Source organism: Conger conger, chromosome 17 (genome assembly GCF_963514075.1).
Source record: "Conger conger chromosome 17, fConCon1.1, whole genome shotgun sequence".
Lineage (NCBI taxonomy): Eukaryota > Metazoa > Chordata > Actinopteri > Anguilliformes > Congridae > Conger > Conger conger.
In genome coordinates, this window is record NC_083776.1 from 3617709 (window position 1) to 3632401 (window position 14693).

A 14693-nucleotide genomic window follows, 5' to 3' on the forward strand; every position below is an offset into this window, starting at 1 on the left:
TTAATGTATTAAACACAGTTTATACATACTTATACATTGTAGGATTTATAAAAATACAAAAATCAGGATTTAGAAAATTTCCCTCAACAGTTTACACAGTACATAGATTAAGCAGATGTTCGTCTTGTATATCTCAACAAAAAATATTTTCAGTGCAAAAAAAAAGTTATTCACATATAAAAATGATACAATTTGCATGGATGTAAAATAAAACACAATATCAAATTGGAGATGTCAAAATGCTGCCAAGCTGTAATTAACTTTCACCAGTATGTTTCACAGAAACATCACAAGCCAGAAGTCCTAAAACACTTTATTGAAATTAACATATACCACATATGAATTCTTACCTTGAATAGCTACATATATAATATGTGTGAAAGTGTACTCTGTGGAAACCATCCTTCATTCTCAAGTCAATATGAAGCAATGTCTAATGCTATTAGCTTATCTCTATGGGTAGGGTGCAGAGTACACATATGCTAAGAAGAAGGAATTATAAACAGCTAGATACACTTCTATACTACCAGTTATCAAAGATTTTTCAAATAAAGTTTATTGGGCACATGAATAAGCATGGATTCAAATGCAGTTCAGTTTAAATGTATTCCAGCTCTGTATTCCTGACGTAATTAAGGTGGGAAGTAATAACAGGAGAGGAAAGACCTATGACTTCTCATTCAAAAAAGGAAATTGAGGGTGAAAAAGTAATGAATGGAAAAGATGTAATCACATTTCATTAGCTCAAGGAACTAAAAAAAAGACCTTGTTAGAAATAATGTCTCTACCATCAACTCTGCCAAAATAATCTGCGGTGTGTCAGATTTTCCCTTATTACAAAACCATGTGAGAGTCCACTGAGAGAGTCCAGTTGTGGCCCTCCAATACACTGTAAACGCGGCATTTCTGATGTAACACATGACTGGCTGTCTTCAGTATCCTTTTTCGGCAAGAGACAGTGTTCATGTTCATATTGCAAACTGGACAGCGATATTTACTCTGTAAAATCTCTTTGTGACAGTCCTCTGTAAAAAGGGCCATACAAATAAAGTTGAATATGGGCGGCCTGTAGCGTAGTGGTTAAGGTAAATGACTGGGACACGCAAGGTCGGTGGTTCTAATCCCGGTCTAGCCACAATATGCCCTTAACCCTGCATTGCTCCAGGGGAGGATTGTTTGCCACTGTACGTAGCTCTGGATAAGAGCGTATGCCAATAATGTAACGTAATGAATTTTGTTGCACAAAGTTTAGAGGATTAGGCAAGGAGTGGTTCAATAAATGTATGGAGACATTATCAGGGTAACAGCAACTGAAATAAAGTTGTGTCTTCAAATGTGAAGTATATTTTTGCAACATCTAACCTACAAAATGGCCTTGCTTCAATGCTGGCTAGTCAGCAAACTTGTGTGCTTTATTCTGTCTAGGTAGGCTACAAAACCAAAAGTTCATGAACACCCATTTTTAGCCACATAGCATAACCAATATAACCTTTTCAATATGAGCTTGGTGGGTAGCTTATTAGCTAGCTAATAAAGTAACTGTAGCCACTGAAGTACCTGCTTCCCAGGTAGTTGTCAACTAACTTTTTTTGTAATTAAAATTTTCTTGAGGGGAAGCATTATATCACACAAAAACAAGAAGAAGTAATTTCCGCATTCAACCATCCCATCCAAATGATATGAAGAGCAATTCACTAAAGGAAATGCACAAAGAGCTTATCTAAAATATGCACATATCTTTTTTTATCTACAATAGCTACACTTCTACATGTTGTTGTAATAAGCAATCACTATGCTTAGTTCCACAATGGATTGATAATATATTTATTCCAATTTACAAATTTAATTCTGCTATATAATCCATTGTGTATTTCAAAACACAAAAGTGGCAGGACGATATTCAATGAATCAGGTATGCCCCCAAAATCTTATTTTCAATCACACTTTTTATTATCTGATAGCTTTCATCATTCAACCAACACTTTGACCAACATAATTATGCCACCTAGTTTTAAATGTAAAAAAAAAAAAAGTCATGATGACAAATCCATTGAAAGACAATGCCACATTGAAAGTACAAACATAAAGGGATATTTCAGCATTGCTTCAATATGAATTCATCACTTTTTATAAAGCAAGGAAAATCTTTCCAACAAAATACATTTAAGATTTTAAGAAATAAGGGTTATACAAATTAAAGTAGAATCATAATCATAATAACACTTATGCATATTAATTGTACAAGAACATTATTTTAGAGGCCCATATTAAAATTTCAAGACAAGAAAATGTACAGACCTCCTTGGTTACATTACATAATTCTACTGTTGAAAGTTTTCCTTTATATTTTTTCCATAGGTATTACATATTACTGAAATTCATGGGAAAATATTCGTCTATTCGCTATTATTATTCATGAATAAACCGCTGCTCTAAATGAAATGCCTTCTTTCGGAGCAATGCTTTTTTTATTATCATAAATGCTTTGATTGGTTATTCTTCTGAAGTCTCCCAAATCCGCATCCGGGTTCACAGTTCATCGAACAGACAATCACTTCCTGCAAAGAAGCGATGAACATGGCGGAGATGTAGCTGTGAGGTATTGGGTTTACGGCAATAAGCGGAGGATGTACGCTGTGTTTTCATTAGGGCGAAGACGCCAACGTCCTGCCAAGAAGAACAGGGCGTAGTGCAAAAGAGGGGAGTTTCTATCCGAAGTGATCAGAGACCTCCAGATTCGCTAACTTTCTTTTTCGTTCCCCATCGCTGTAAACTGTTTTAAAATGGCCCCGGTGCAAATTGGTCCAGATGGCCAACTGGTCCCGGCCGGGGGTCCAACCTCAACGCCTCAGCCCCCTCCGCCTGGTGCCCCTGCAACGCACGGCGTCCGACTTAGCCTGCTGATCGAATTCCTCCTGCAAAGAACCTATCATGAAATCACCCTGTTGGCTGAACTGTGAGTATTGACAGATGGCCAGTTAACTTGGTCATCCAGCGAGCTTATTAGATAGTTTACAACAGAGTACATGTTTGGTTGTGAGCTTGCTGGAGCTATTGGTTACTGTCATGTCATCACTTTTCCCTTACTGTTGTTGATTGTCTGCTGCATCCATCCATCCTTCCATAGGCGTGGTTCAAGTACTATTGACAACTAGGTGAAGTTGTCCTCCTTCTGACCGGTCGGTTGTACTACCAGGGTTCCACCGATGGCAACTTATTTGTGCATTTCAATACAGTCCGATAGTTAATGGTAAAAAAAAATATCGTAAGTTGGCAAGCTGCCCAAAAGCCACACAGCAGTTTAACAAATTCAATCTGGAACAAACTTGTATTCATTAATGTAATGCAATGTATTCAGAGACTGGTCTGTAATGATCACGATTATGCATCCATCGAGGGATGATTATTGTGACTTATTTCTGCATCTGCGGAGCCTATTGGTGTGGATATTTTTTTTAATTTAGCCTCGGGTGTGTCAGTTATGTTTTCTTAAACATCGCTCAGCCTCCTAGACTGGATTTGCACTAAAAGTGGGGAGCAAATGTGCCTGAACTGTGCAGTGAACTACACTGCACCTGAACGCATTAGCTCCTTGTTGTTGCGTAGAGGTTATCGGATCCCTCTCACTGCAGTGGTGCGTTTTCAGAGGCCAGAGCCACGTTCAATTATAAGGTTTTGCTACATTTTGGGGGTTGAACGTTATGTTTCCTCCCAGCGATGTGCGACACTTTTCAACAGCTTTCAGCCATGTTTACTCCCGTTTGGTGGGTGTGTCGGGGGGGGGGGGGGGGGCGTAGCCCGAATCAATTAATGACGTAGGCCTATGCATCAACGCCCGGAGAACGTTCTTCTCAGATGCCATCGTAGCAAACCTGCAAATCAGTCCGCCCACTGTTTGCAATGGGATGTTCAACGCGCCACCGTTTCTGTTTACATGAACGTTTTGCTACATTGTATCGGGGCTGAACATGAGCCTGCAGTGCAGCACTTAAACCCTTCCCCCCTACTGTGTGACTGACGGCAGCACAGCTGGAGGTTCCCACGAAACTCCTTTAAAACTGCGCACCCGACGCAGGGAGTGTTTTCATACTGTCAGCCCCTCCCCGTGCCCGCCTGCTGCACGCGTGTGCCCCTGCAGCCCTGTTTGCTGTGTATGGTTCAGATACGCTTTCACTGAATGCAGTGGACTGCACATGCATATGTGTATGTATTGTATTAACCATTAATCACAATCTGTAAGTCCTGAAGAAAGTCCACAGTATTTGTTTATATCTGAGAGACTGCATCATCTGGAATATTCATTTGGAGGGTTTTGCACGATATTCTGGTTCTTCTTGGAGGGTCAATTGTGCTTTATTCTGGTCATGACTTAAGATTTCCCCCCGACAGCTATTAAAATAAGCTCTTTATTCTGTGTAGCCTTGTCCAAACATGGCTGGCACTAAAGTGTGGAGCTTTGTCCTATATCAATATCCTAAAGTAACTTAATCCAGAAGGGCCTGGCTGGACTGAGTTCTGACACTCCCAGTCCATGTGTCTTAAAGGTACAATACGTAATTTCAGACTCCTAATGGTCGAGAGAGGAATTGCAGCAACAAAAACCCTCAAACCACAACACTGTTTATCCCTCCCCCTTCTCTGTGAACACACTGATGCTGACACGCCATTGGCTGTGACAATTAGAACCAATTTTCAACCAATGAGCTGGAATTATTGTACGGCTGTACAATGTTTTGGTACAAAGTGTTGGTCCGTCAACTGTATATTTTGAAACCCCGAATTTAAGGACTATAAACACAGGCAGAGGGTGAGAAAACATGTCAGTAGGCATCAGTTTTTCAATGATAGGAAGGGATTCACAATGGTCTTGTAGCAATTTTTTAACACAAAAATCTTACCTATTGTACCTTTAATGCAGTGCACCCAGCAGAGATTCACTTGGGCTTCGTGCTGATGTGTCAGCAGCCCTCAGGAGTCAGGAAACCCAGTGACACCGAAATCAAACTGACTGAACCTGTTTTAACAGTTTTATTATGACTGATATTATTAGTCTCTATTGTAAATTACGACAGCTGCTGTGTAAAAACAGCATAATTAATTTAATAATGCGGAAGGAATTTAATAATGCAGAATCAATTTAATTATGTGACTGTAACTGCCACGGGTAAGGGGAAGAGGTTTGGATGAAGCTTTAATTTTGCATCGTTAATGAAATGTACCTTTTTGTGTTACAGGCTTCCCCGGAAGCCAGATATGGAAAGGTAAGCGTTTATCTTAGAAGTGACGAATAAGAACTGAACAAATCTACTGAGAGTATGTGGACTGTGGAGCCACCTTTGATTCTCAGAAACGTTTTTGCTGTGATTGTTCTTCGCTCGGTGTCCGTGGCTAAATTTGTGACGTTTTCCGGTTCTGACAGGAAGATCGAGATTGTGCAGTTTGCCAGTCGGACACGCCAGCTCTTTGTGCGGCTGTTGGCCTTAGTCAAGTGGGCAGGGAATGCTGGGAAGGTGGAGAAGTGTGCGGTGAGTGACTCTGCACCTGGGAATACTCTCAGTGCCACACACACACGCACATGAATGCACGCACACGCATGCTCACGAATCCACGCACGCACGCACGCACACACACACACACAGACCAGATCCAAATCCAAATCCACCAACAACAGGACCTTAAATCACACAAGACCAAAACTTAAAAAAATAAATAAAAAGGGGGAAAGGTAAACTAAATATATTCATATTAATATTAATACAGATCTAATATTCGCAATCCAGTTTTTACAGCTCTGAAAATAATGAACCAACCATCCTATATAAAAAATTTTTTTATTTTTTTTTAAGCAATCTAAGTTACTCCACTAAATATTGATGGTTGAATATACTTTTATTAATTTGTTATAAACTTGTTTAGTTTGCCTCATTCAATGTATAACAACACTGTATCTTTAGTAATTTTACCAGTTGTTATTTTATGCAAATAAATGCTCTGAATGACAATATGTTTGTTTGTAATTAAAATCAAATGTGGTCAATAGTTGAGAGAATATCAAAAGTTAAACTTTGCAGACGCATACCCATGAACTGTGGAACTGCAAATTTGACGTGGTCTCTTTAATTTTCTTCATCCAGAGCCATATATATTATGAGCCGTAGGGGTTTTTCAGTCAAGCTGAATATGCGCTGTTGAGTGTTTAGGAATATTCGCACGTGTGGTGTTGTGGGTATTGTAGTTTTTTTCTTCTTCTGAAATTCCACTTTGTTTCCCCACCTGCAGATGATCTCCAGCTTCCTGGACCAGCAGGCCTTCCTGTTTGTGGACACAGCAGACAGGCTGGCCTCGCTGGCGAGGGATGCCCTGGTCCACGCCCGCCTGCCCAGCTTCGCCATCCCCTTCGCCATCGACGTGCTGACCACCGGCTCGTACCCGCGTCTGCCCACCTGCATCAGGGTAAGCTGTGTGCAGGCCTGACACTGTGATACCTGCCCACCTGCACCAGGGTAAGCTGTGGACTACAGGTGTGATGCTGAGACTTGCGTGGGAGTGTTTTACGCGGCACAGATTTCAAGCTGTCTATAGGCCATGGTACTATTCATAGTAACCATGGTATGAATGACCCAGGGTACTTTCCTTCTCCCAGTGATGCCTGGAAGGCAGCAGGTTCAGCTCAGCCCACCACAGACTATGTGTACATACTACTTTGCAGGTGAGGATTAGTTTCCCCAGTTCTACAAGCTGCTGCCTTCCAGGCGTCACTAAGGGAAGGAGGGTACCTTGGGCATATGAATGCTGCTCTGTCTGCCGTTGGACAGTCTGTGAACACTGCAGGGAATGTCTCTGCAGGACAAGATCATCCCTCCCGACCCCGTCACCAAGGCAGAGAAGCAGGCCACCCTGGGCCAGCTCAGTCAGATCCTGCGGCACCGCCTGGTCACCACCGACCTGCCCCCTCAGCTGGCCAACCTCACCGTGGGTAAGCTCTGCCTGTTACTATGGCTACCATCTGTACCTCACTATGGGTAAGCTCTGCCTGTCACTATGGCTACCAGCTATACCTCACTGTGGGTAAGCTCTGCCTGTTACTATGGCTACCATCTGTACCTCACTGTGGGTAAGCTCTGCCTGTTACTATGGCTACCATCTGTACCTCACTATGGGTAAGCTCTGCCTGTCACTATGGCTACCATCTGTACCTCACTGTGGGTAAGCTCTGCCTGTTACTATGGCTACCATCTGTACCTCACTGTGGGTAAGCGCTGCCTGTTACTATGGCTACCATCTGTACCTCACCGTGGGTAAGCTCTGCCCGTTCCTATGGCTACCATCTATACCTCACCGTGGGTAAGCTCTGCCCGTTCCTATGGCAAACATCTATACCTAACCGTGGGTAAGCTCTGCCTGTTACCCAGGCAAACATCTATACCCTACCGTGGGTAAGCTCTGCTCCCTCAGCTGGCCAACCTCACCGTGGGTAAGCTCTGCCCGTTCCCATGGCTACCAAAGTGCCTGGAGTTCCCCAAAACTTCTCCGCGGGCCTGAGGGAAGCGTGGCTCAGTCTCTGCCGCTGAATGCTAATTCGTCGATGTTCCATCGGATTGCACACCGACCGTGACGACTCTCGCGCGTGTCTTCCTGTCTTAGCCAACGGGCGGGTGAGGTTCCGGGTGGAGGGCGAGTTCGAGGCCACGCTAACGGTGATGGGGGACGACCCGGACATCCCGTGGAGGCTGCTCAAACTGGAGATCCTGGTGGAGGACAAGGAGACCGGAGGTGAGGCTACGGGAATGTGGGAATGGGCCCAGTAACAAGTGCTCTTAGATATTAAATGCAATAAAATAAAAATAAAAATGCTGTGCTGGTTTTTGCATGTTTATTTACACCTGAATTCTGGAAAGTTCTATACAGTGGCCTCCAGAATTATTGCCACCCTTGATGATAATGAAGAAAAATGGCTGTATTTAGTAAACGGCACATTATAATTTATACGTTACAAGGAAACTGTACTTTTTTCAATATATTTACTGTCACGTATCAATGTTTTGATATATCTATATTTTTTTAAAAACATAGGTGTCAAAATATTCATCATAAAAAAAGCAAACAAAGTTAAATTGGCAGCGCAATGTTACTTCCTAGAGTTAATCTAAAGGAACTGGAATGTGTCATTCCATCACTTCCCCCGTTGCGCTGGGAGTATAAAAACGAGGTAAGGGGCACAGGAAAATGACCCCGTCCCCCTGCCCCGCACAGACGGACGAGCCCTGGTGCACAGCATGCAGGTGAACTTCATCCACGAGCTGGTGCAGTCCCGCCTGCTGGCCGACGACAAGCCCCTTCAGGACATGTACAACTGCCTGCGTATCCTTTCCCAGCCCGCTCTCCCGGCCCCGCGCCAACCTTAGGGCGGCCTGTAGCGTAGTGGTTAAGGTACATGACTGGGACACGCAAGGTCGGTGGTTCCAATCCCGGTGTAGCCACAAAAAGATCCGCACAGCCGTTGGGCCCTTGAGCGAGGCCCTTAACCCTGCATTGCTCCAGGGGAGGATTATCTCCTGCTTAGTCTAATCAACTGTACGTCGCTCTGGATAAGAGCGTCTGCCAAATGCCAATAATGTAATGTAATGTAACCTGGCACACTGCCTGCTGGAGTCTGTACTGGTGTAGGCAGAGCGCTACACAATCACTGAGCACTGTATCAGGAGTACTACTTATTCATGCGATTATCTAATCGGCCAATCGTGTGGCAACAGTGCAATGCATAAAATCATGCAGACATGGGTCAGGAACTTCAGTTGGGGATCAGAATTGGGGGGAGAGAAATTGATCAAAGTGACTTTGACTGTGGAATGATTGTTGGTGCCAGATGATTCAAGTATCTCAGAAACGGCTGATCTCCTGGCCAATTATGAACGGCTTAAACCTGCAAATGAATTGCAGCCAATGATTAAAAGCACAGGCCTTTCCCAAATCTATCAGTGAGTTTATACGGGAGTTTGAATCTGCTGTAGCCGTTGAGGGTTTCCTGGGCCTCACGTTGTTCACATGTCAAAGCTGAGTAGTGCACGGTCTCTTCTGAGAGAAGAAGGCAGGAAATGGCGAGTGTCATTCGCGCACCCCTCTCTAACAGCTTGTTGCGAATGTCTTCTTCTTTCTCTATTCACGTGTCGCAGAGAAGCGGCAACAATGGTAAACGGTAAATGGTTAAATGGTTGGCATTTATATAGCGCCTTTTTCCAAAGCGCTGTACAATTGATGCTTCTCCATTCACCCATTCATACACACACTCACACACCGACGGCGATTGGCTGCCATGCAAGGTGCCGACCAGCTCGTCAGGAGCATTTTGGGGGTTAGGTGTCTTGCTCAAGGACACCTCGACACAGCCCGGGCGGGGGATCGAACTGGCAACCCTCCGACTGCCAGACGACTGCTCTTACTGCCTGAGCCATGTCGCCAATGGACGCTGCTTAGTGCAGTGACTCACTTTAAAGAGTTAAGTGAGTCTGAGCCGTCTTTCTGGGCTTTGCGCAGGAGTGATGAGTCATGTCAAGTCCCTCAGCACCTGAGTGCATTAAGATTAGAGTCAAATTATGTAGTTCTGGGCTTTGATGGAACAGAAAGTACGAACATCTCTCACAGGCAACGACCTTGTTCATCTACCCTTCTGGGCCAATGTCTTAGTATGCAGCTCATAAAAAAAAAAATATATATATATATTATATGTAAAAAAAAATTAAATCCGTCGGGGATCTGTCGATTGACTGATCTTGGATCTCTGAAGCGCAGCTTCGCGGTGAACGTTGAATGCTAATGCTCTCTCACCGTGTGAAGTCTTCGTCTGTGAGACGTGGCGTGAGGCGGTTCTCGGGCGTCTCCCCTTCAGCCCCGTCCGCTCTGTATTGATCGGACGCTCCTCATCGTGATTTTAGCTCACGCCTCGTTACACTCTGTGCAGGCTCCTCAGGCACCTTGTGTTGGGTTAGAGCCGACCACCGTGGCCCGTGCGTGTGCACACTGACTCATTGATCAATAAGCTTTAAAGGAACGCACCGGTATTTGGGGAAATATACCTTTAAAATTCCCCCGACCTTGACGAGCCGTTTGACGATTTCGTTTTCATTTTTGTGCATTCACTGGCTCCGTTTCCGTGTTAGCATGGAACGAGCAGGCTGGATCTCATGAATCAGTTCAGCTGTGCCGCACTGAATCTTTTTTGCAGTGTTTTTTGGTTTGCGTGGCATTTATTTTTAAAAACCGTGAGAGGGGTGCCCTTCTGCGCAGACTGAAAAACAAGACGAATCAGGAATGTCAAGGTTGGCCACACAGTGACGGGCGTTTCCACGAGCTGGAGACATGAATGAGCCCTGTGTGCTGGATCTTCCCTGGGGACCACTGGGTGCTACTCCAGAACTACTTCAACACCTCAGAGTGCTATTGCATCTCCCGCGACCTCCACAATTCCAAAAACAAATTTACAAACAACCCTCAACACAGTGGGCCATCAGAACCTCAGGTTTAAACCTCCAGGCCACAGGACTGCATTCGAACTGGAAAAGCTCATCCTAGTTCACGGATTTGGATCGCTGTGGTCTCGGGTATTTAAACCTGTGGTTTAAAGGCCCAGCTGAGCACACTGCAACTGAACCAATGTGCACACACTGCCGGCCTTTCCTGCATGTGATCAGTGTATGTGGATTATCTTTATGTGGTTTGAAGACGCACACATTCCAGTTGCTTACTTTTCCTGGCCTCTTTTGATAGATGGTAAATGGTAAATGGTAAATGGCAGGCATTTATATAGCGCCTTTATCCAAAGCGCTGTACAATTGATGCTTCTCCATTCACCCATTCATACACACACTCACACACCAACGGCGACTGGCTGCCATGCAAGGCCCCGACCAGCTCGTCAGGAGCATTTTGGGGGTTAGGTGTCTTGCTCAGGGACACCTCGACACAGCCCGGGCGGGGGATCGAACTGGCAACCCTCCGACTGCCAGACGACTGCTCTTACTGTCTGAGCCATGTCGCCCCCTAGATGGAGCGCCCCCTAGATGGTGCGAGGGGCAAGAAAAGGAGAAAATGAAAGGAGAAAAGGGGGAAAAAAATAAGAGCTTGGACTGTGTATTTTCGCATCTTCGTTCAACTCTGTTGCAACTGAAACCCATGCAGACACAGAGCTGTGCTTTACGTGCTGATTGGGTGTTGGGGCCTGGCGGTGGTTTGTGTAGCGGAGGTGGTGGGCCAGTCTCGTTGTGAAAGAGGCGCGGGTGACGGCCCTTGACCCGGAGCTCCAGACTCGTTCTGCCTGTCGCTGCAGCTGGAGGTGCTGCACTCTCAGACCCTCACGCTGGTCCGGGAGCGCTGGGGCGACCTGGTCCAGGTGGAGCGCTACCTGCCCGCCAAGTGCCTCACCCTCACCGTCTGGAAGTAAGTCTCCGCTCCTCACTGGGACTTGGAAACGTCTGTTTGAGTTTGAAGACACTCTGATTTCCATGACCCTGTCTCTATTAAAACACACTCATCTCTGCAGTCCGTGATCCTCTTTCTGTTAACACACACTGTCCTCTCTGCAGTCTGTGATCCTGTTTCTGTTAAAACACACTCATCTCTGCAGTCCGTGATCCTGTTTCTGTTAACACACACTGTCCTCTCTGCAGTCAGCAGATCCTCGGCCGTAAGACCGGTTCGGCTTCGGTCCACAAGGTCAATATCAAGATCGAGGAATCCGACGGCTCGAAGCCCCTGCAGATATCCCATGAGCCTCCACTGCCAGCCTGCGACTCCAAACTAATGGAGAGAGCCATGAAGGTAACAGAAAAAAAACTGCTGTACTGGAAAACCTCCACAGAATGCACATAGCCTTGTGTGTCATCTGCCAGTTATTGGTATGGTGTTTGTGTGTGTGTGTGTGTGTGTGTGTGTGTGTGTGTGCGTGTGTGTATACAAATCTGGAGTGTGCGTGTGTGTGTACGGATCTGGAGTGTGTGTGTGTGTACGTGTGTGTGTATATGGATCTGGAGTGTGTGTGTGTGTGTGTGTGTGTGTGTGTGTGTGTAGATCCGGAGTGTGTGTGTGTGTGTACGCGTGTGTGTACGGATCTGGAGTGTGTGTATACGTGTGTGTACACGGATCTGGACTGTGTGTGTGTGTGTGTACGGATCTGGAGTGTGTGTGTGTGTGTACGGATCTGGAGTGTGTGTGTGTGTACATGTGTGTGTATATGGATCTGGAGTGTGTGTGTGTGTGTGTGTACGGATCCGGAGTGTGTGTACGCGTGTGTGTACACGGATCTGGACTGTGTGTGTGTGTGTGTACGGATCTGGAGCGCGTTGGCATGGCGACCTTCAGCTGCGGGCTGCAGGAATGCCGTCTCGCATTCCGATTGCGTTGGGCCCGTGAGAAACGGGAAGCCGGGGGGCCTTCCCCTCGCACAGAGATGCCACTGTGCTCCTCCTCCCCCTCCTGCCGCAGATCGACCATCTGTCCGTGGAGAAGCTGCTGATCGTCAGCGTCCACGCCCGCTCCCACCAGAAGCTGCAGGAGCTCAAAGCCATACTGAAGGGCCACAACCCCAACGACAGCTGTGAGTGTTCCCCCCCGTGGAGCCTCGAGATCATAGGAATAACAATCGTAATGATCACAATCGTCATTTTCGTCATTGAGCCGACACTTTACCCAACGCGACTTACAGTTGATTAGCCTAAGCCAGGGGACAATCCCCCCCTGGAGCAATGTGGGGTTAAGGGCCCAACAGCTGTGTGGCTCTTATCGTGCCGACACTGGGGCTTGAGCCACCAACTTTCCGTGTCCCAGTCAAGCACCTTAGCCACTACACTACAGGCAATGGAACAGATAATAATAATAATAATAATAATCATAATCATAATCGGTCATCTTCTCTTTCAGCCTTCATAGAAACCGCTCTGCCCACCCTGGTCATTCCCATCCTGGAGCCGTGTGGGCGCTCCGAGTGTCTCCACATATTCGTTGACTTGCATTCCGGAATGTTCCAGCCAATGCTGTATGGAATAGGTAAGTGGCAGGCTCCGCGCCTTGCCTGTTTCTATACCTCAGTAATTGAAATCGAAGGCTGAACAGGACACTTTGTATGCAAGGGAAATATAATAATAAATAATAATAATGTGTTATTTAGCTGACACTTTTGTGCAAAGCGACTTACAGTTTATTAGACTAGGCAGGGGACAATCCCCCCTGGAACAATGCGGGGTTAAGGGTCTCAAGGGCCCAACGGCTGTGCGGATCTTATTGTGGCGACACAGGGGATTGAACCACCGACCTTCCGGGTCCCAGTCATGTCCTTAGCCACGAGGCTACAGGCTGCCCGTTTCTAAACCTCAATAATTGAAATCAAAGGCTGATTACTCCCCAGCTAGATCCCTACTCCCCAGCTAGACCACTCCGGTCTGCCAGCTCTGGTCGCCTTACGATTCCCTCTCTACGGGCACCTGGCGGTCGAGCTGCACGTTCACGCCTGTTTTCCGTTCTGGTTCCTCAGTGGTGGAATGACTTGCCTACCACTGTCAGGACAGCAGAATCCCTCCCCCTATTTCGACGCAGACTCAAAACACACCTCTTCAAACTCTACCTTAGTCCCCCCTCCTGATTTACCCCGCCCCCCCCTTCTGATACCCCTATCCCTGTCTAACCCCCCCCCAAAAAAAATAAAAAAAAAAATAAAAAAATTTGCACTTATGATGACGACTATATGTTTAGAACAGCAGTCCAGGTGTATTTTTCTAGTTCTGGATGTGATGCTTTGACTTGTGGTAGAACCTATGCACTTGTAAGTCGCTTTGGATTAAAAGCGTCTGCCAAATGACTAAAATGTAAATGTAAATGTAACACAACGGAAATGTATTTAAATTTAAGCAGATGGTGAGATGGAATGGATCAGGTCAGGTATATTTGTTTGTTTCTCTCCAGAACAGTCCATGCTGGATGACATTGAGAAATCGATCAACGACGACATGAAACGGATCATCTCCTGGCTGCAGCAGCTCAAGTAAGACCCCGTGCTGACAGCTGAATGTATGTATGTATGGTGTATGAATGTGTGTATGAGTTTAATATTTATAATTCTGCTTGTCATGCAGGTTTTGGCTGGGGGAACAGAGGAGTGTGTATGAATGTGTATATGAGTTTAATATTATAACTCTGCTGGTTGTTGTGCAGGTTTTGGCTGGGGGAACAGAGGGGTGTATATGAGTATAGTACTGTAACTCTGCTGGTTGTTGTGCAGGTTTTGGCTGGGGGAACAGAGGGGTGTGTATGAATGTGTGTATGAGTTTAATATTATAACTCTGCTGCTTGTTGTGCAGGTTTTGGCTGGGAGAACCGAGGGGTGGATGAATGTGTGTATGAGTATAGTATTGTAACTCTGGTTGTTGTGCAGGTTTTGGCTGGGGGAACAGAGGGGTGTGTATGAGTATAGTATTGTAACTCTGGTTGTTGTGCAGGTTTTGGCTGGGGGAACAGAGATGCAGGCAGTCGGTGAAGCACCTCCCCACGCTCTGCAGCGTCACCTTCCACCTCTCTAACTCCGCCTCCCACCCGGTCGGCAGCCTATCCAAGCACCGCCTCTTCATCAAGCTGACACGCCTCCCGCAGTACTACATCGTAAGCCCCGCCCCTGGTCTCCCGTCACAACTCCAGACCTGCACACAGAG

General features: G+C 45.9%; 1 protein-coding gene across 3 annotated transcripts in view; it reads left to right on the top strand.

The window, feature by feature from the left end:
• The first annotated feature begins 2558 nt into the window (after nucleotides 1-2558).
• Nucleotides 2559-14693, top strand: part of med14 (mediator complex subunit 14) — a 30816-nt gene continuing 18681 nt past the window's right edge. For 2 of the 3 annotated variants that reach the window (XM_061225624.1, XM_061225625.1), the window contains exons 1-13: nucleotides 2559-2956; nucleotides 5235-5261; nucleotides 5420-5525; nucleotides 6280-6453; nucleotides 6847-6976; nucleotides 7645-7773; nucleotides 8254-8361; nucleotides 11301-11433; nucleotides 11664-11814; nucleotides 12478-12589; nucleotides 12913-13038; nucleotides 13951-14029; nucleotides 14484-14643. In XM_061225624.1, the coding sequence (XP_061081608.1) occupies nucleotides 2784-2956; nucleotides 5235-5261; nucleotides 5420-5525; nucleotides 6280-6453; nucleotides 6847-6976; nucleotides 7645-7773; nucleotides 8254-8361; nucleotides 11301-11433; nucleotides 11664-11814; nucleotides 12478-12589; nucleotides 12913-13038; nucleotides 13951-14029; nucleotides 14484-14643 (1608 nt within the window). In that variant the 5' untranslated portion in view covers nucleotides 2559-2783. The remainder of the gene's footprint in view (nucleotides 2957-5234; nucleotides 5262-5419; nucleotides 5526-6279; nucleotides 6454-6846; nucleotides 6977-7644; nucleotides 7774-8253; nucleotides 8362-11300; nucleotides 11434-11663; nucleotides 11815-12477; nucleotides 12590-12912; nucleotides 13039-13950; nucleotides 14030-14483; nucleotides 14644-14693) is intronic. The other variant, XM_061225626.1, reaches the window with a different exon arrangement.